This window comes from Oncorhynchus mykiss, chromosome 17, assembly GCF_013265735.2.
Source record: "Oncorhynchus mykiss isolate Arlee chromosome 17, USDA_OmykA_1.1, whole genome shotgun sequence".
NCBI lineage: Eukaryota > Metazoa > Chordata > Actinopteri > Salmoniformes > Salmonidae > Oncorhynchus > Oncorhynchus mykiss.
The window spans coordinates 28,007,508-28,029,021 of NC_048581.1; the positions used below are offsets into that span (position 1 = coordinate 28,007,508).

Consider the following 21,514-nt stretch of genomic DNA (forward strand, 5'->3'; position numbering starts at 1 on the left):
TGTTCAATGTTGGCCTGTGACTTTGTTCAGGTTTTACATTTTGGCCCACTGGGTATTTGAGTTTGACACCCCTGGTATAGGTTAATAAGCCATGTTCCAATAACATATAAAAAATAATCCATCTACCTTGATGACCTGTTTGGACAATTTGCACATTTGGATCAAAATTACTGTTAATTAAAACCACCATCCCTTTTGATTTTCTTTGCCCATGGGAGAAATATATTTCACCCCACAGTCCTTTTTACACAAAACATCATCTAAATTTTTTTATGAGTTTCCTGTAAACAATAGATATTATATTCCTTCTCTTTTAGCCAGGTAAATACTGATCGTATTTTCTTATTATCTGCTAGGCCATAACAATTGTAACTGGCTATACTTATTTCACCACTTACCATAATGAGACACAACTTTCAATTCTATTTATCAAAATATATGTTTGTAAACGTACCATTAAAAAGTAACATGATGATTGAGTGTCTATTTAGCTGTACCATGATATTTGCATTGATACTAAGTAAACCTCCAATTTGTCCCCACTATTCCACCTGCTAAAAGCCCTCCCCACCCCGAGTTGGGTTGTCATCCCGATGCCCGGCAGACCACCCCCGACCCCCCGTATCCCATAGACCTGGAAAGACTGGGATCCATCCTTCGAAAAGAGCACACAGTGCCATTTACAGAATAGAAGTAGATCAACCGCCAGTTGCATTTCAATTGTTGGGCACTGTTTTACCGCAGTTCTGTTAATGACAGTGAGGGCAGGTGTTCGACATTCAGGAGCGAAGATCACCTACCGGTGTCGCCCCGCGTACTGCTAGCTAACAAGGAGGACTCCAGGAGGCAGGGGTGAAAAACTTTTATGACCCTTTTGACCCACATTCAGAACAGTCACACAAGCATGAGGACAAAAGACAGTGCAGTATGAAGATAGCCAGAAACTGCTTCTCCAATAGACATTTTCCCTTCTCTCATTGACTTCTCAAACCCCGGCCTGGTCTGCTTCGCAAGCGTTCCCAGAAGTCTTGCGATGTTGCGCCTCTGGGTTTAGAAACTCTGTGATGAAGATGCCATGCTGTTTTGAACAGTCAAAATCAAGTTTTTCACGAAATTGGATGATATTTGAAGGAAACCAGATCAAAGTATGATGACCAATGACTTTTGCTGCTACATTGATAAAGTTTGATCATAAAGTTACTGGTCCCCTCCCCCCATGTCAACACATGTATTCATTATTAAGAAGAAATGGTGACATCACCTTAACTCTCATTTCAGTACACCAATGGTAACATGATATTCTCTTACCTAATTAAAATAAGTAATGCCTTGTAACCAACGATGGAGAAGCCGTGTTTGCAGAGGAGCATGGTTTATATAGCTAGATAGCTACTCTACTGGTGCCAAAGTATGACTGTAGGGTTTCAGCAAATATTATTAAAAGTGTACCCTATTCATCTATGGCACAGATACTTATATACTGAACAAAAATATAAACGCAACGTGCAACGATTTCAACAATTTTACTGAACTACAATTCATATGAGGAATTCAGTCAATTGAGATGAATTCGTAAGGCCTTAATCTATGGATTTCACATGACTGGGCAGGGGCGCAGCCATTGGTGGGCCTGGGAGGGCATAGGCCCACCTACTTGGGAGCCAGGCCCAGTCAATCCAATGACCATGCTGTTTAATCAGCTTGTTGATATGCCACACCTGTCAGGTGGATGGATTATCTTGGCAAAGGAGAAATGTTCACTAACAGGGATGCAAACATATTTGTGCAAAAAATTGGAGATAAATAAGCTTTTTGTGTGTATGGAACATTTCTGGGATCTTTTATTCCAGCTCATGAAACATGAGTGTGTCTGGTGTTAGCTAGTTATTGGCTAGCTAGGTCTTCAGTCAGCATAGAACAAAAAGGCTGAGGGTTGTCCAAAACTCTGACGCAGCTGTAAAGTCAAGACATCCGTCAGTGCTGCTGTGAACCGCATCACAAGAGACATGCCAAAAGGGATAATAAAAATGGATATCTCTGAAGCATTTCAGTGTTGTTGCAATTTCCATGTTGTTGCTTTGTGTATCACCAAATTTGCTTGAGATGATTTTACTGCAACACTGCTCAATTCATCCAAGTTGCTTGACATAGGCGTTTCTGTCATGTATTGTCATGTTGTGTCCTGTTCCTGTTCTTTCTCTTCACCCTGTCTCCCTCTGCTGGTCGTATTAGGTTACCTTTTCTTCCCCTCTTTCCCCCAGCTGTTCCTTGTCTTCTCTAACTACCTCGTTCACCCCTTTTCCCACCTGTTCCCTTTTTCCCTCTGATTAGGTCTCTATATCTCTCTCTGTTTCTGCTTCTGTCTTTGTCGGATTCTCGTTTGTGTTACTCATGCCTGAACCAGACTATCGTCGTGTTTGCTGCAACCTTGTCCTGTCCTGTCGGAATCTGCCTGTTCATCTAACCTTGTCCTGTCCTGTCGGAATCTGCCTGTCCATCTGAGCCTACGTGTGTTTCGTCATTAAAGAAACTCTGTTTTGTTAATTCGCTTTTGGGTCCTCATTCACGCACCTGACAGTTTCAAAAGAGCTGTCAGTCAAGGGGAGCTCATGAATATAGCCCCCCCAACTCAGCCTGTCTTTTCAAACTTCCTGGTAGTTAGCCTTGAGATAAAAAAGTACTTTTCAGAATGACTGTTCAGGACCTTACCTTATCCCTCAAATCCTTAAACTGAGACCAAAAAGCAACAAAAAATAGCTTATTTTGACTTTGTGGCTGTGAAAGCTAGTGGAAACCCTAAATGGTAAGCACTTTATAGTCAATAATCAGCAATCCTTAAGTATTCAAACAGAGGTGAATAAAACGTAATAAAGAGTTGGCTTCTTTTGCGCAGGACTACAATTTGATCCCAGAGAACATGCCCTGTTTGTAGGCTTTCTAGGGTGGGGTTTCAAGAGAGCTCTGAATAGTGATTGCCGGTTTGCCTTGCGTCGTACTAGTCGAGTAGACGCCGACTCCGCACGGAGGAATTGCCTAGACTGCATGGTGCAAAACCATTTAATATATTTACTTATTTTTAGGGACCGGCTGTATGATTAAGCTACAATCTTCAATGAGTAAGCATATCCCAGTAAGTGTCAATTTTCATATAGCAATATTTTGTTACATTATAGCTACTCGTGTTGTAATTCTGTATAAACTGGTCTTCCAATTTTTCAAATATTAAATCTCGGGCCTCTTCGAAACATGCTTTGTTGTCTTTGTCAAATTGATACATGTGAGTTTTTCCTGTGATTAACGGTATGTTAAAGGTGTATGCGAAATTAAATAGGCTTTGCCGTTAGATTGACATTTTATTCGAGTTAAACGAGGTGGTGGGTTGCCTTTGGAGCGCCTTTGAGAAGCATTTTCGACGTAGCTATTACCATCGTATAAAATGTACGCATTTTTCTTATGAACTTGTCAGCAATATCATTGACAGTTTCTATAATTATTCTTACCTTAATTAACTGTAGTTTACTTAAACGAGGCGCTAAATATCTCACTATTCAAAATGTTGTTTCTCTATCTCAATGGACATGTACAAGTGCTCGGCTATGAGGCCTCTATACGGGTGATGGCGCCGAGTCTGCCTTCACAAAGGACAGTTTTATAGAAATCCTCTTTCATCATACTTATGTACATTTCGGTTTGTTTGGGTTTTGTCGTTGGACGACGTCTAGGTTTGACGTCATTGTATTGTCTCTTAATTAAAGTTCCAATTTGGCACTAATGTTCAGAACAAAACATTATTTTCCAGCCGGAAAATGTCGGATTAACTATCCATACTTCAAGCTTCTTAGACAGTATTTGGAGCATCAGCCAGAGAAAAACATATACAATGCTAAGGGAATTATACATGGCTTGTGTCAAAAATAGCTTTGCTGAAATTCTAACAAATCTTTCCTTCTGTCAACGAGGCATATAGTAGGCCAAATATGTAGATATATTACTGCTTTTTGTATGCAATTATAAAGAAAAATAATATGTAGAAAGTTAAGCTGCGACCTTAGTAAGCTACATCCATCCTTCACACATTGGCAGTCGTGTTAGACCCATAAAATTAGACCTATGGTTAGACCAGATCTGGACTGAAAGAGAGCAGCAATTATGTGTTTCCGTAACATTTTCTTTTTCAGTTGTTTTAGCCATTTCCCCCTTGAGTTTAGAGGCCTTGTAGCTTACTCTGTCCTCCTCCCACTCTTGTCTCTTGCAGCAGTTCTGTGGTGTTCTGGGTCACACATTTATGGAGTTTCTGAAGGGCAGTGGGGACTACTGCCAGGCACAGCACGCAGCTGCCTATGCAGACGAGTGAACAGCAGAACTCACCTCCTCTCCAAACACATTGGACTCACAGGAGGAGGATCTGAAACGTTGGCAGGATCAGGACACCTCCTAACCTACCAGCAGAACGAGCCTGGATGGGGTAACTCTACCTGCTGCACACTGCCCTCGTTGGCTTCTGCCTGGTCAGAATCAAGGGGGTTTGTTTCCCAAAGGAGAAGGGCTTTGATTTTGGTTGTCCACACCCTTTTTTCTGCCAAATCTGACCTCCTTTCGCCCCATAGCCTTCTTTATCCCACTGGTCACGGTTGCGGGAGTATAGTTTGACATTTTGTTGATATTCCTTCTCCCTCTAAATAAGTGTTTTCGTTAAGATTGTTTTGTGGAAGATCTCATTTTTTCGTCTGTCACCATGGCGCGTATGAACCGACCTGCCCCTGTGGAGATCACCTACAAAAACATGAGGTTCCTCATTACCCACAATCCAACCAATGCCACTTTGAATAAATTCATTGAGGTGAGCCCTCACATCATTAACACAGTGACGATATCAGAAATTAATTTTGTTATAAAACGTAATGAATATGAATGTTCTGGATTCTCATAGGTAGTCCCTCTCTTCCATAGTATAAAGGGTCTGCTTAGAAAATATAAATGTTTTCCCTGTGTAGTATGTCAAATGTACAATGGAATATGTTGCAGACCCTACATTATTCATCTCATATGCATACGTATATACTGTACTCTATATCATCGACTGTATCCTTATGTAATACATGTATCACTAGCCACTTTAACTATGCCACTTTGTTTACATACTCATCTCATATGTATATACTGTACTCGATACCATCTACTGTATCTTGCCTATGCTGCTCTGTACCATCACTCATTCATATATCCTTATGTACATATTCTTTATCCCCTTACACTGTGTATAAGACAGTAGTTTTGGAATTGTTAGTTAGATTACTTGTTGGTTATTACTGCATTGTCGGAACTAGAAGCACAAGCATTTCGCTACAGTCGCATTAACATCTGCTAACCATGTGTATGTGACAAATAAAATTTGATTTGATTTAAGATCATATGAAAATAAAAGTACATTCTTCTACAGGAACTGAAGAAGTATGGAGTGACCACCGTTGTGAGAGTATGTGAGGCCACCTATGATTCCACCTTGGTGGGGAAAGAGGGAATACAGGTTCTGGTAAGTTTCAACATCACTTTTTACATCTACAATGCAGAACTTATTTACTACCATCTTTGTTTTGGTTTCTGAGAATGAGGGCAGATGAACTAATTTCCCCCTCCTCCACCAATAGGATTGGGCGTTTGATGATGGAGCTCCCCCCTCTAACCAGATTGTTGATGATTGGTTGAACCTCCTGAAGACGAAGTTTAGGGAGGAGCCTGGTTGCTGCATTGCTGTCCACTGTGTAGCTGGCTTGGGGAGGTAAACTAGTGTTCTTATTTCCCCTCTTAGTATAGAAACATTTAGAATCATGTAGCAAGGATTTTTAAACATGTAATAAGTATTTATATTTATATTCATTATATTCATTTATATTCATATTCATTGTGCTAGATTGATGATGCTAGTTCTTTGGTAAGAATGCCAAAAAACAATTAGCCATAATACACAGTATTAAAAAGTCCCATAGTACCCTAACCCGAACGGCCTATTGTCATCTTTTCTTCTGAGTATTTCCAATGTTTTTTTGTGTGTTAAACTCCTAGAGCCCCTGTCATGGTTGCCCTGGCTTTGATTGAATGTGGGATGAAATATGAAGATGCTGTCCAGTTTATCCGGCAGTAAGTCTGATGCAAATACACTTTCATGTAGATCTCTATATACTGTAGCTGCAGCATTTTAAAATGGAGGCTAAAACGCATTGTTTTTTAAATAATCGGACTGAGCTGCAATTGAGAAGTCGAAAGTTGAAATTGCATTATATGTACCTTAACCCTTTAATTACAGTGTAAGTACATTTTAATATTTCATTCAAAAAGGAGGCTAGTCTATAAAACACACTGTTTTGAGTTAATATCACTGACCTGCAATTTAGATTATGTGAAATGACAATGTATTTTCTCTCGTAACAGGAAGCGTCGCGGAGCGTTCAACAGCAAGCAGCTTTTCTACCTGGAGAAGTATCGTCCAAAGATGCGCCTGCGCTTCAAAGACTCCAACGGCCACCGCAACAACTGCTGCATCCAGTAGTAAAGCCAACTAACTCATAGTCCATGCCAACAATGCCCCTATAAAAATACATTCATTTCTTTATCTTATCTACCTGGCAGGCTTGTTTTTTCTTAGTAAATCCATTGTGTTGAAGTATTTCCATTGGAAATTCATTCTCAAATAAGTAAAGTTTTCCCTTCTCAATTAAAAAAGTGTCAAAAAAGAGGTGTCAAAAAAGTGTCAAAAAAGAGGTTTGTTTGTGAACAAGTGACAGTGAGTGAGTGTTCTCTATGTGTGCCCTTGGAATTGGAAAGGAGCACAGCCAGTGAAGTAATTTTGTGAACCTCCAGATGTTGGTTTATACATGTTGAACACATCCCAAGGTTTTAATTGGCAAGGGTGCTTATTACTTTAAAAAATATTATAAAAAGTACTGTAACGATGATTTAACATGAGTAGTTAGGTATCCCTTTAAATTTTATGATTCAGTTCGATACTGAATAGAAAGATGTATGCCTTCCTCCACATGGTTAAAACTTGAAATGCCTTACAATTAAAATGGAACAAAAAGGCAATCGAGTGGGTTTGTCATCCACTACATTAGAAAAGGTGTTTCATTTTTTTTAACTTGGAACAAAAGAATGTTGCCTTTGTCTTGTGCAGGACATCTACACACTTACGTCCTTTCAGTAACTATTTTTAATATGAAATGCTTAATTGTTGCAATATTTGTTTATTGAAAGTCTGGGACCTTTTTATTTTTTTATTTTCTCTTATCAAACCTCGTTGATTAATTACTGCCATGTCCGAAATGTGATTTGTGTTTTTCGCTTTGAAACTGGACTTGCAACGTCTGCGATATTTTGTATGCCTTTTTATTTTGATGTGCGTAACTTAATACTTGGATACTTGATGATTTATGTATTTGAAAATGTGTATTATTAGGTTGGCTATTTATACTATCAATGGATGTGTTTTAGTACCGTGAGCGACAAATTGTAACTGTTCACCAACTTGTGAGAGTACATTAAAATGATACACTGAAAACTTGGTTTTGAATAATATCTTATTGTACTCCCATTAGTGAAGGCCTATAATGCCTTACTTGTTTTACATTGGCCTTGTTTGGTTTAATGGATTGTCCCAGTGGGCTTGTTCTGTCTATAGTACCAGCATTGGCACTAACAAAGAGTCAGATCTGTCTATGGGACTGCTGACTGGAACCGTGGCAGAGAAAGAGGAAGATTACGTACTGTTTCATAGAAGATCATGAGAAACCAATTCAGCTAATGAAAAGGTCATGCCAGAATATCCCCAAAAAACAAGCCGTGCAGAGTCATGGTAGAGTTTCTCCCACTGGAAACTGATAATGTAATTTTAATACATTTAGTGACACATAACGTGTCATAATTAAGATATACTTAACTGCATTTGATTTAAATGAGAAGCGTGGGCTCAATTACAGGTGAGTAATTTATTTATTCAACCCTCCCCTACCCTGTTACATGTCCCTCAAGGCTTACTTAATATCAAGAATCTTCTGCATAGGAAAACTACAGTCTAAAGCACAAAGACAAACAGCATTTTCAGAAAATGAATCAAATCCTTTTGTGGAGATATTTAAATGGCTGTTGGTTATACCCTGGATCTGGTGACAGTCAAGCTTGCTAGTGTCCCCTTGTGGCTATATTTGTACCCACAGGCCATCCAGTCTGTAGAACTCTGCATGCCTCAGAAAATTAGCCGAAAAACACGTTGCTGGATTTTCGTTGTAGTCTTTCATACAAAACATGCAAGACTTTTATCAAAATGTGTTTATTTTCTCTTTTGTACAACCTTTGATGTCACCTCCTCTGACCTTTATAATAAATAAGAATGGCATATACAATTTCTACATATGTCTTCAAACAACACTGCCCTCCTAGTTCTCCCATCACAAAAACAGTCATCATGACAAAGAAAATCCTACATCAGGAAGACGATAAAGTACTGGGGTTGGTGAGTGGATATGCAACAAAGATACTGGTTAACAAATGAAAGTCATTGAACCAACAGTATTCTGGTAATTTGTATGAAAGTTCGGTATTGACACAAATACATAAACATACAGAATTCTGTGAATTAAAAATGGTTGGCACATTGTCGCTTAAAGCACAGTTAGTCTGGTCTGTTTTTGTTTTAACTTGGTTCATATTTAACAAAACACAAAGCCTACTGTACCCAATAAAATCACAATTAGTTTGCCCCAAAAATGTAATGGTCCTTTTATTTTACAGTGCAAAGATGGCAAAAGCAAGAGCTGAGGTTAAGGGGTACTGAAATGTATTTTAGAAGGGTATAACAAAACAATAAAACAAAATATAAACAAACAGTAAAAACACATTAGACAAAGTAATGTTTTTTCCACGGGGTTGGGGGTACATTTTCATCTCATTTCAATTTGAATTAATTCAAATCAGGAAGTTAACTGAAATTCCAATTCTATTCCATTTTCCTGCTTTTCAATGAGAAATATTTTAGAATTATAATTTCAGTTTACTTTCTGAATTGACTGAAATTAAATGGAATTGACCCCAATCCTGATCTTCCGTGGCGCGTTAGTTAGTTCCTCCACTAGTCTCTTAATAGTTTGGCCCCTTGTGGCCCCTCAGTTCAGGGACCCGTTGGGTCTCCGACTCACATCTTATTCCTCATTTGGCCCTTTCATGCCGGAATCTTTTGCCGATATCGGTGACGCCACCATAGGAAGGATGCACTGTGACGACTCGCAGTAGCCGTTGAGGCCAGGACGACCAGGAGGCCCTGGAACGCCGGGAATACCGGGAACGCCGCGTGGCCCTCTCTCGCCGTCGCGGCCGTCTGTGCCATAGGCGGCTCTACCGTGATCACCTGTGGATAGAGTGGTCGGTTGAGATATGTACATGAATGTGGAACTGCTAAATAGCTAGCTAACCATGTTATAGCTGAGCATATAGAGACTTGGCGCATATTGGGTTAGCACAGTGGTTATGACTGTAGCCTTCATTATTATGCTGTGGGCATGTAGCCTTATAATACTCTTGTGACTGGTATCTTTACCTGGTAGACCGGGAGCTCCAGGTTCTCCTTTAACCCCTCTTGTTGTGGGTCCTCTGTCTCCTCTGTCGCCCGTGTCACCTACGCAGAACGTATACATGATCATCAATTCAAGTCAAGTTTAGCGATGCAGGATGGCTGTAGTGAACTTCACTTCTGATGGCACAAACAATCCTAATTATTCAAATGGACATCACTTATACTACTGCTACCAGCCTGCTTCAGCCAACTTGTCATTGGCTTAACAAACTAGGCCATAATATTACATTTAGGATATATTTCCACCATCTTTAGAGACTCAGAACCTCACCTTTGAGCCCTTTGCGACCCAGTAGCCCTGGAGGTCCTTTGAGACCTGGCAGTCCTCTGGCCCCGTCCAGTCCTGGGTAGCCGTTCTCTCCGGAGGGGCCTGCAGGACCAGGGGGGCCAGGGGGACCTGGCAGTCCAGAGATGCCTGCTTCAGGCCTCCTCAGGCTGGCTGCTAGCTGGGCTAGCTGCTCTGTGGCACAGGAAGGGAAAAGGATGGGGGGGTCAGTTCAATGAAACCTATGGAGCTGCCTTATCAAATGTGATGGGTTCAGTAATGGTCAATATCAAATGGATAAGAGTTTGATATGAAAATGATCATGACTTACCTTGCATTACCCTCATGCAAACTTGTGTGATGTGTGTATCGCTTGGTTTTTTCCCCTGGGAAAACAGGTGGTTGTTGAGAGAATTGTGGTGTTATCTGGTAACTAATGCTATTCATAGCTAGCTACACAGGCTTTTTTTTCGTGAAATGTCTTAACCCATGGAAATACTTAAAGAGATTCACTGGTAAACTCTTTAGCCAGTAGTTCTGAATGTCGCGCTCATGAGTCAAAAGTGGTCCACGAAAATTGCCTACTGTGTCACATGTAGTAGACCCCAAAGTTCGGGGAGAATGTCTTTAACACAGGGCAAAGTCATCATGTGAATTCTGCTGTCTCCTCCAGTCTACTGGAGTCTTTTGACTCCTGCTCTGTTTCAGGCCTTCAGATCTGGTTAATTGTTAAAGTGCCTACCGCTGGCCCCTGTGTCCCTGGCAGTCCTGGCACCCCTCTGTCTCCCTGCATGCCACGTGGTCCAGGTTGGCCCGGCTTGCCCTCTGGGCCTGGTATGCCCCGGCCGCCCTCCGGCCCTTTGTTTCCAGTCTCTCCTGGTCTGCCCGTCTGAAAACAGCGACAGAGCGCGACACAATGGCATTCAGCATTCATTCAAAACAAAAGGTAAAATTGGATTACACAGACTGCACCATTGGGAGGATAGACAATGCTGTCTGTCTAGGTCTAGGATCATGTGTTTCGGGCATGTAGTCCTACAGTGTGCAAGGCTTTCTTTTGGCATGGCGCAAACACTGCGAAGTGATTCAGTAATGAGAAATGATGATGCTCACTTGGACGTGACCTCTAGTATTAGTATTAAGTTGTGGCATCTAATCATGACGAGTCCCCCATGATTTTGGGACGAACAGGTACCACATTATGTGTACTGGACATAATTGGCCTAGTCTATGTCAACAGAGAACTGTAGCAGTAAGCAATGCTATAAACTGGACTCACCGATCCTTTCTCTCCTGGCTCCCCTTCGTCACCCTATAGTAAAACAGAATCAGTACTCTTTTACTTTAAAAAAACAAATGTTGGGCACAGCAACGTTTTTTCTTCATGTATTTACTCACAAAGTCCCCTCTGTCTCCCGCTGTGCCCTCTGAACCCGCTTCTCCCTAAATCAATGAGTAGAAATGTCTTTGTTAGAGAAAACACATGTCTTACAGGATCATTAACACGTGTCCATCCCAAGTAGGCCTTGGTGGGGCCTTCTGTACTCTTCTGGTAGCTCCTAGTGCTTGATGTTGCTCATTTGAATTCACTCCATTCATCTTCTTGCATCATTTGATGGCTACATAGAATATGGTCACCTCCCTTATGCAGGAATGTACTATTCGGTCGGTTGAGATGGTATTGATAGAACTTACTTGTTCTCCTTGAGCACCGGTCAAACCGACTGCACCCTGGAGAGATAGGAATAGGACAATTATATTTTGCTTTTACACATGTATTTCTGCTTCTGCTTTTGTGGCACCTTTTCTATTCCTTACCCTGTCTCCATTCTGTCCAACCAGGCCGGCAGGGCCAGGCAAACCAAGAAGCCCGAGATCCCCTTTACCTCCCTGTAAAAAATAAATAAATATATATAGACACACACTTAAAAAACTCGAACACAGTGGATTGCCTGTGCAACGCTCCAACCTCCCCCTTGCCTTCAGCTGACTACATTTGCACAAAAAACAATTTTAGCTGGAAAAAAACGTGTCTAAACGGGTGAGCTGGAAAAGGTATTGGGGACACACTCCATGAGATGTTTTGGAAGTGTGGGTACTGATTGTGTGGCATACCCTCGTCCGACTGGTTTAAGGAATTCCTGGGAAACAAAGGGTTCTTTCAGGCCTTTTCAGCTTATTTTCCTGGCCTGAATCCTCCTCTCTGAAGAAATACCCCTGGGCCCATGGACCAGTGTAACAGGACTCCATTCATAGCCCCTCATCGGCGGATTACAGTATTACTGCAGTCTGGAGGCTTATAAAGGGCTGCCACTCACAATATGAGAGAGCATGCGGCTCCACTTGCTTGGAGTGGGTTTGCGCTTAGTCACTGGTATTCAGCTTGGTTGAGCTGAAGGGTTACTATGGTAACAATGCCAATGTTAAATTGTATATGTATGGAATGATAGCAGATAATAGCAATATACACTGAGGGTACAAAACATTAAGAACACCTTCCTACTATTGAGTTGCACCCCCTGTTTTGCCTTAAGTGGATTTAACAAAGAACATCAAGGGATCATGGCTTCCACCTGGATTCACCTGGTCAGTCTATGTCATGGAAAGAGAAGGTGTGTCTAATGTTTTGTACACTCAGTGCATTGTTTATACTGATGTTATGTCATATATAAATAGCAAAAGACTTGGTATGGATGGGGGCGGCTTGTGTTATTTGCACAGTGGTGTCGTAGTTCCAGGAAAAGTAGGGCAGGAAAGGCATTGTAATGAAAATAGGAAGTAAGCATAAATAATTACATATACAATTATTTCAACATCATTTTAATGGCCACCCTAGTAAATGTTGAGAGACCAGCATCAACTTTGTTCTTGCCACACAGCACATGATCCTAGAAAAGGTCATTTATTTCATAGTCTTTGTTTTCTTCTTCCTCCTCTTTCACACCGTCTTCATCATGTTCTTGTCTTCCTCTCCGTTCCCCATCACAGTAGCGTCATAATCCATCACATTGCAAACCACAAAATCCTGTTCTGTATTCCGAATTGAACTGGCTTCACTCTGATATTTCCTTGTCTGCATCTTACCTTACCAATCCTTGCATTTTCTCACAACAAAGTCTGATGACTGGAGCACCACAGGGTTCTGTGCTTGGTCACTTGGTCATCACTTCCCATGGCTTTTCCCATCATTCTTGTGCAGAAGATGCTCAACTCCCTCTATTCTTCCACCTATTTACTACCCAGGTTACAGATTTCCCCAGCATCTTAGCCTAGTTCATTTGTATGTTTCAAGTTCATTGGTCAGTTTGATAATCATGGTTCATACCGTGGTACTTGTATGGATGTTTACGAGAAACTGTCAAATGCTTTATTCATTGTGGTTCAGGATACATCTAGTGGGCTTGTTTTGGGGCTATGAGTATGTCAGTTATAATGGTCTGTTGGGCTGTTGACTTACCCTGGGTCCTGGTGCCCCTGCAGGTCCGTCTGGTCCACGCACTCCTCTTTCACCCTACAGCAAAATAGGAGAAGAAGAATAGGAAGTAATAGAGAAGCAATTGTGGCACAGGTGCAGATTTATTATAGTCCAAGACCCTCCCAAATGAATCACATGAAGTTCTGAGCTTGTTGAACAATGCTGATAGAATAATAGAGCGAAGGTTGTGCGTGGCAATAGAGTTCAAATGCTTTGTGCTGATCTTGCTTATTCTATTGTTCCGTTATTTAGCTCACACCTTTATCCCTAATTCCCTAACCCTAAAATCACGAGGTTCCAGATCATTTATTCAAACTGCTGAAGTTCATACGAGACCTTGAAAAGAGTAATCCAACTTGATAGTGTTTTAACATGGATGGCTTTCTCACAGTGAATCACATATACTATAGAACATACTCACTGGTCCACCTCTTGCTCCGACAGGTCCTACTTCTCCCTGCTCGCCACGTTCCCCCTGTAAACAAAGCAAGTCACCCTGAGATCTCTCATGCTACTGGTGCAAGTGTGAAAGGGATATTATGTATACTGTATCAAAGTATTTGATTTCATCACTGTCATTTAATGTGATATAATTTTCATCAATAGACTTTCTCTTGACTTACTGATTTCCCAGGAGACCCCATTAGTCCTACAGAACCTGGGTCGCCAGAGTTACCCTAGTAACAAAGAGAGGAAAACATAAGATTCCCTATAATAGAGATTCATATACTGTATGGTCAATAACTGGTTTAATTCATACATTTAAAATATTCCCCTACCATTTCGCCACTTTGCCCTTTTGGACCATAAGCGCCTGGCAAACCCTATGGCGAGAATCACATCAAAACAAATGAACAACCAAACAAACCCAAACAAATACGCATGTAAAATGGATATGATGAATCAGAGATGCTAGGGGTCAGAGGTCACACTTACAGGAAGTCCTTGGAGCCCAGTATCACCTGGACTGCCAACTTTCCCAGTAATACCCTTAAAATGATAGAGAAAAAAAACAACAGCTTGTCAATCTTACTTATTTCCTGTGTGCACATCCTCATTTAGCCTATGTCTTTGAACAGCAGTTTGAGCCGTACCTTAGATGCTGGCAATCCGGGAATTCCTTCACGTCCATCGGGCCCAGCTAGACCCTGTCCGTGGGAGAAAGAACAGGGGAGTTGAGCGTTAACAAAGAAGATTAGCTTCATGGCATGTGTATTGAGTCAGCTGTATGGAGTCCATGAACATAAGCTCATGCTGTGTGTAATGTCATAGATGTCATAGATGAGATGTTAGTCGATAATAAATCAGATTTAGTAAGGCTGTGGTGTGTACAATACTTACAGGCTCCCCTTTCCCCCCTGGAAGGCCCCTTATTCCTTGTGGCCCTCGGGCCCCCTGCAAAAAAACACACAGTGAGTAAAAGTCTTTATGCGGTACATTATTTGATAGATAGAGTGCACCTGTATGAATTGGCGGCACGTTTTTGCTTTTGAAAGTGAATGACCATGTGCTCTGTTGTTCTGCAGTGATAATATAACAGCAATAATAATAATGATGATATAACAGTGATAATATATTTGTATGACGGTGTGATGTTTTAGTAATTACTTGACCACCGTTTGGTCCAGTCTCGCCCACTACTCCTCTTTGGCCCACGTCACCCTAAAAAAGAAAAACACATTTCTTAAACCAAAATAGTAGAATATAGGTTGAGATGTTACTGTAATGTGAGTGGTGGCAACGAGGTCATGGTGAAAAAGAGGTGAACATCACGGTGTTAAAACCAAGACAGGCACTTACTGAGCCACCCTGAATTCCCTGGGGACCAAGGTCTCCAAACGTTCCACGTGGTCCCTGTTATCAAACACATTTCAGATGTCAAATATACATTTTTTTTTATGCATTTACTAGTGTGCTCAAACATAAGTTGTGGGATGTTGAGGTTTGGCAGTGCTGAAACAGGCCAAGCTGAAGTCATTTTTACAGCAATATTGCACCCGCTGAGGATGGCAGTAATATACAGTACATCGCTCATCTTTGGCATTCACCCTATGATGTCAAACAATGTGTAACCTCATGACCCTTACCCTGTCACCTTTGAGGCCCATTATGCCTGTTATTCCCCTGGGCCCCCCTTGGCCCTAAAATCACTCAGCAGAGAGAGAATAGTGTGTGAGAGAGAATAGTGTGTGTGAGAGAGAATAGTGTGTGTGAGAGAGAATAGTGTGTGTGTGAGAGAGAGGGAGAGAGAGAGAGAGAGGGGGAGAGAGAGAGAGAGAGAGAGAGAGAGAGAGAGAGAGAGAGAGAGAGAGAGAAAGAAGCCAATTTCAATAAAAAAAGACATGTATCATAGCCACATTGTGAATGACACATTCATATTGATACAGATGTGAGAGAAATATTAAAATATTTTACTGGTAGCCCTTGAGCTCCCATCTCGCCCTCTCCTGCCTGGTCTCCTTCTTCTCCCTGTAGAAAACATCAAACAAATGTCACAATCATTATTATTGACCTTATTGTGGTTGTTGATAATTTATCTGGGTAAACAGAGGGAGACGTTACCTTGTGTCCTTGCTTTCCAGGCTCACCAGACTCTCCTTTTACCCCTTTGTGGCCCTAAAGAGAAACCATATAATGTTACTGCTATATGCAAGCCAGTTTCACTGACAAGATACAGCCTCAACATCTATAGTATATTAGTATCAGTGAGAAACAATAGTATCGTATGAGTATTTGTTATATAGTCACCTTCATGCCTGGGAGGCCAGAATATCCGTTAAGACCAGAAGGACAGGCATTGGGACACTGAAAAACACAAGTAAAGCCTATTTGAGGTCATCTAAGAGCCCTGCCACAGGGGGGCTCTGCTGAAAAGTTCCCCATCATTAGCATCAGGGTACACATGCATAGCTGTGGTGCCCTTAAAGGAAACTTGTGAACGCCTTACCAGGTCTTCCCCCTTATACACACCAGGAAGACCCTGGGGAGAAAAACACCATTTTAATTACATTTCTGTCTTTGAAGTAATTGTCGGCGAAACAGGCTGTTTGTCATACAGGCTGGTTGTTGCAGTGCTCTTAAAAATGTACAGGATGCTGTAAATTGTCTGTCTTCTCGTTGATACTTTTCATGGCACACAGAACTATGCAGCTATTACATCACATGGGTTGTCCTACTGTACTAAGGATGAAAACACTAATATGGAACTAATTCATCATGAAAATAAACATATTTACCCTGGGCCCTGCAGGTCCGGGAAGCCCAACTGGCCCCTTCCTGCCCTGTGATCCCTGTAAATAATATTAATAATATGTTTACAGGTGAATGAATGCAATAATTGAACAAGTAGAAGTCAATATCTCCGTATTAACTGCAATATAATAAGACATTGAAACAGTTGGAAGCCCTGTGTACCTAGCCATCATTTTCTAAATGTTAAAAAGGCAGTACTCACCGGGGTACCGACTTTGCCAAGCTCGCCCACCAACCCTTGTGCACCAGCTGCTCCCTGTCAGTGAAACAAAAAGTACATGACACAGTGCTAATGTACTGAATTCTCTTGTATTTAAATACATTCTTCCTCATTCAGGTGTGGGAAAAATGGTGAAGTACTCACATCAGTCCCATCAGGTCCCTCGCCCTGTGGTAAACGAAAGAGAATTCAAATGAAATCAAATTTTGCGCCGAATACAACATTAGAGTGAAATGCTTACTTACAAGCCCTTAACCAACAATGCAGTTTTAAGAAAAAATGTATAAAATAAAAATATAACAAATAATTAAGGAGCAACAATAAAATAACAGTAGCGAGGCTATATACAGGCGGTTCCAGTACACAGTCAATGTCCGGTTAGTCAAGGTAATTGAGGTAATATGTACATGTACGTAGAGGTAAAGTGACTATGCATGGTTAATAAACAGAGAGTAGCAGCAGCGTAAAAAAAGGGGGGGGGGGGGGGGGGGGGGGGGTAGAAGCTGTTAAGAAGCCTTTTTGACCTAGACTTGGAGCTCCGGTACCGCTTGCTGTGTGGTAACAGATCAAGCGATACCGGAGCGCCAAGTCTAGGTCAAAAAGGCTTCTTTAACAGCTTCTACTCCCATTCATGGAGAGGCTTGAAGGTGTAAAATTGAAGTGAAGTTGCATTTTTCTGTATTAACAAGTTAATCAATGCAGTAACAAGGGTACAGTAATAAAATGTACAATTTTAAACAATGCAGTTTTAAAAAAATCAGTCCTTATAGTATATCATACCCTTAAATAGATAGTATCCTTTTAAGTGTCATATCCTAGGTGGGCGTATTTATGTCATATATGATTTCAGGTCAACCAATGGGTGTCTGTGTACAATACTTATAATTCCGTAAATACCAGCATACAACTGTGAAAAATCCACTGGTAATTACTAGTGGGAAACTCATCTATCATCCCCGTGCTCCGAGTTTTTCACTTCCACCTCTCTGCTGTCATTTGTCAAGAAAAAAAGACAGCAAGCATGGCGACATCTTCAGCAGTTGTTGTTTATGGTAAGAAAAAATGCAAATTGTTGATAGAAAATGTATTCTGTTCATCTTCCTTTTAATTTAGAAAGTGAACGCAGCTCTTGATATACTTGTTATGGGCAAAAAAAGAGCAAAACAATCACAAGCCTTCTAATGAGCTCCATGTTCGATGGTATTTCCCAAAACGTGAATGCACCCAACTCGTATTTAAAAATCCACAACTGGATTTATAAGACAATTTCATTGTGGGTCCTTTCGTTACATGGTCCTTGAAAGGGAGTAGCCTATTCCAGATTTCCAGTCATTTCAGTGGATGGATAAGACAAGTCATTGGAGGGGATGGTCCCATCCTCATGGTAATGTAATAATCCATTGAAACAAGTGAGGTCGATCCCTTTCCAGATGATGTTTGGTCATTTCTGCATGATTGCCATAGGCTATGTCATAATGGACAATACCCCTACTACATCCCTATTATTCATACATTATATTAATACATTTAGTTAACCATGCTTACTTACAATCTCCCCGACTTCCCCAGCCTCTCCGGGTTCACCCTGATAGAGAAGCACACAAGATGGTTGGTGATGACAATAACATGGCAGCGAAACAATCTCAACCTTTCATTGCTTTGGAGCGTACTGATATTTTCTCATTCATACTCTTCAGACCAGCCTCCACACACTGAGTACCGAGAGTGTATATGCATTATATTTCAGCAATATAGATATTAGACAGATAGGAAGGTTATGGATACATTTGATTTCAAATAAAGAAAATGTACTTTTGGTCCAGGAGGCCCATCTGGGCCGAGATCCCCAACAGGTCCAGTGGCACCCTATAGAGATAACAAAGCTTCTATCAACCACACAGAAATATGAATGTCCATGAGTAAACAATATAAAACTTCAATACATGTCTTATGCCCTCCAGTTAAAGAACGAATTGCATGCTCTGTTACCCATTCTTAGTGTGATATTCTATATGATTTTATTCTTTACAAGCATTCAATGGGACTCCTGGGAAATTATAAAAGGACATGTTTGTGAAAATATTCATTAGAAACAATAGGCAATCCATCCATTCCTCCATTCATGAAATGAATTGATTTGAAATAGAACTGTTCCAACACTGAGCTGCTGACACAGTACTCTCTGAGATCACCATTAGTAACAGGGTTGCCTTACTTCAAGGCAATATTACTGTAAATCTGATTTCCCTAATTCAATTTGTGTTTGGTAAACACAAAGGAAGGTTTGTAATCCAAATCTATAATCTATAAACAAGATTTCGACAAATTATGGAAGGCATCTCAATTGAGACAACTCTTATATTCCACGTTTGTATCTTGACGATAACACATTACAAAGTATGTGACCAATGATCTAACTAAACAATGTACTAACTAAACCATTGCATATTTTCATCATTGACATTTCATGGATTACATGTTTCCTGTACAGTAATTTAGCAATTATAAGACTAAAATGGGGGTGTGTCTTCTCTCACACTGTTTAGCCCCTCCCCTCTTCCACCACCTACATAAACCATAGGTCACTTAATTAGTCCAACTAGTCCTCCGCCAAGCTTGAATCAATGGATTGAAAAGAGAAGACGCTCTGAACTATCCTCTCAAGATCAAGGAACTACTAATACTCTCTAATTAGTCAATAGCTTTGGTAGGCAGCAAACAACAGAAATCCGGAATCATTCAAATCAGAACTCCAGTTATGGACAGAGTAACAGAAAGAATGGATGATAGTTGACTACTTGAAGTCAGTGTTATCAAGGTATTTACTGTTCCTAAAAATATGATCACTATTCACTAAACAAAGGAGAATAGGGAGCTACCCAGCCAAAACTAGTGCATACCTCAACATACCTGGACACTACCCACCCTGCCAGACACACAGCAGTCAGCAGTTCATCTGATAAGCCATTCTATATTCAGCATTATTGCCCAAATGGACAGCACACACACTGTGGCCCTTCTGTTCCACCTTTCCCAGCATACAGTTCTTTCCTGTCAGCCATCACTGGGTCGGCCTAATCCCCTGCACCCCCTGACTCACACAAAAAGACCTCTGTTTCTCTGTTTCAGTCAGGAAGCTATTTGAAGCATTCTCCTCTCTCCCCTAAATACCCAGGTTGATGTATCCCACTGAGCCCCCCCCCCCCTCCCCTCCAAACCTTTTGCTCAGGAGCCAATATAAATGACTCACACAGCAGTAGTACCACAGATTTTCAGTCCCTTGAGTTTCAGAAGTTACAGATGTTCAATAGACTCAGTGGAGTCATATCTGATTTTGTACTAAGGTTTCCTGCTTGGGGAATATGAATAATAAACTGGTTGTAAATGTGTGTATTCTGTGTAACTTACGTCTGCCCCTGGTAGGCCGGCTGTTCCGGGAGTTCCTGGTTTGCCATCTTCCCCATCAGGACCCTGGGAACAGAGTGACCATTTCAATACCATGCTAAAATGTATTAACCATTTATTGGTAGGTTATGGCAAAGGAAATAATAGTCCACTCACAGGGCCGCCTTCTATGAAGTTATCATCCCCTCTGTCTCCCTGAAATTAAAGAGAAAAAATGAATGTTTATTTAATATCTATGTAAAACTCTACTATAGGTTGAAAATGACAGAATAACACAATTAATGTTGGTCTGTACCAGGTGAGGTGCTGTACAACCGATAAGTCTAAAGCGTGAAATGACACAAATAAACAATAAACTATGAAATCAAAAGATATCTCACATCAATGCCGTCGACTCCAGGCACGCCTGCTATACCAGGGGGTCCTGCGGGGCCTCTGGGACCGACCGGGCCCCTCTGTAGATAAATAAACAAAATAATTTAAAGAGCCTCTACTGAAATGTATCTCCAAATCATGGCTGATGGCAGTGCTTTGGTCCCCTCACACAAAGAGCTCCATTGTGTGAAATTAGTCAATTTGTGGGCAGAAAGGTCAAGAAAAGAAAACCACAAGCCTTTATCCACTATACAAGGGACCACTCTATGTAATTACATATGTTGAGAATATTTTTGTTGCGATTCCAACCTACTGGATCCATATGTCAGCACATGCAGCTGTTATATTACTTGCCCTACACAACACACACCTCTAAATCATGCAGCTATTTACAAAAGAAAGAAATAGTCCACTAATCAAAAGGCATATTATGGTAGGTCTAATGTATTTGTAAACTATATGGTTCAACGAATCTGTAAATGCATAGACGGTGTGTTTCAAAACATTTGGGAGTCTGAGCATCCCATCCCAGCATATCCCATCCATGGGAAATTCTATCCCAATAACACAGGACAATATCATCTCAAGAATAGCAGTCATACATGCCTGTCATACAAACCAGGTATACATTGTGGCTGGCAAACAAATCGGTGTGAACCATTGGAGAAGAAAATAACCGTAATTTGTGACTTACCTGAGCGGAGCAAATAAGGACTATTTGCAATAAAATCACGAGCAATGACTCCCGATATATCCTGGCGCGAGCCATTGTCTTCCCAAAGACACGGAAGACGCAACACGTGCCCTTTACCGGATTAGTTGGGATTTACGGACCACCTGTCAATATTCCCCAACTGAACCTCACAGTAGACTGAAAGGTACCATGTACTATTAAAATTC

General features: G+C 41.0%; 2 protein-coding genes across 2 annotated transcripts; one reads left to right on the forward strand and one right to left on the reverse strand.

The window, feature by feature from the left end:
* Positions 1–2,944: 2,944 nt before the first annotated feature.
* On the forward strand, positions 2,945–7,559 carry LOC110493618 (protein tyrosine phosphatase type IVA 1). The gene is made up of 6 exons (XM_021567991.2): positions 2,945–3,130; positions 4,256–4,840; positions 5,441–5,533; positions 5,649–5,779; positions 6,064–6,138; positions 6,430–7,559. The coding sequence occupies exons 2-6, from the start codon at positions 4,736–4,738 to the stop codon at positions 6,545–6,547; spliced, it is 522 nt and encodes a 173-aa protein (XP_021423666.1). The 5' UTR covers positions 2,945–3,130; positions 4,256–4,735; the 3' UTR covers positions 6,548–7,559.
* Positions 7,560–8,307: 748 nt separating this feature from the next.
* Positions 8,308–21,502, reverse strand: LOC110493607 (collagen alpha-1(IX) chain). The gene is made up of 32 exons (XM_021567970.2): positions 21,309–21,502; positions 20,620–20,694; positions 20,396–20,434; positions 20,243–20,305; positions 18,647–18,700; positions 18,384–18,419; positions 16,979–17,002; positions 16,817–16,870; positions 16,599–16,652; positions 16,310–16,342; positions 16,111–16,167; positions 15,925–15,978; positions 15,778–15,831; positions 15,450–15,503; positions 15,163–15,216; positions 14,971–15,024; positions 14,704–14,757; positions 14,457–14,510; positions 14,299–14,352; positions 14,142–14,186; positions 13,986–14,039; positions 13,784–13,837; positions 13,345–13,398; positions 11,706–11,777; positions 11,583–11,618; positions 11,286–11,330; positions 11,167–11,199; positions 10,630–10,776; positions 10,219–10,273; positions 9,894–10,082; positions 9,587–9,664; positions 8,308–9,397 (listed from the first exon to the last, which is right to left on the reverse strand). Exons 1-32 carry the CDS (start codon positions 21,381–21,383, stop codon positions 9,192–9,194), a joined length of 2,064 nt encoding a protein of 687 aa, XP_021423645.1. The 5' UTR covers positions 21,384–21,502; the 3' UTR covers positions 8,308–9,191.
* Positions 21,503–21,514: the final 12 nt, after the last annotated feature.

Coding starts and splice junctions, on each gene's coding strand:
- LOC110493618 (XM_021567991.2), top strand. CDS start 4,736: ATGGCGCGTATGAACCGACCTGCCCCTGTGGAGATCACCTACAAAAAC. Junction 4,841..5,440: donor CTTTGAATAAATTCATTGAG/GTGAGCCCTCAC, acceptor ATTCTTCTACAG/GAACTGAAGAAGTATGGAGT. Junction 6,139..6,429: donor GCTGTCCAGTTTATCCGGCA/GTAAGTCTGATG, acceptor CTCTCGTAACAG/GAAGCGTCGCGGAGCGTTCA.
- LOC110493607 (XM_021567970.2), bottom strand. CDS start 21,383: ATGGCTCGCGCCAGGATATATCGGGAGTCATTGCTCGTGATTTTATTG. Junction 16,343..16,598: donor CCGGACCTGCAGGGCCCAGG/GTAAATATGTTT, acceptor TTTTCTCCCCAG/GGTCTTCCTGGTGTGTATAA. Junction 13,838..13,985: donor TGGGGTCTCCTGGGAAATCA/GTAAGTCAAGAG, acceptor CTTTGTTTACAG/GGGGAACGTGGCGAGCAGGG.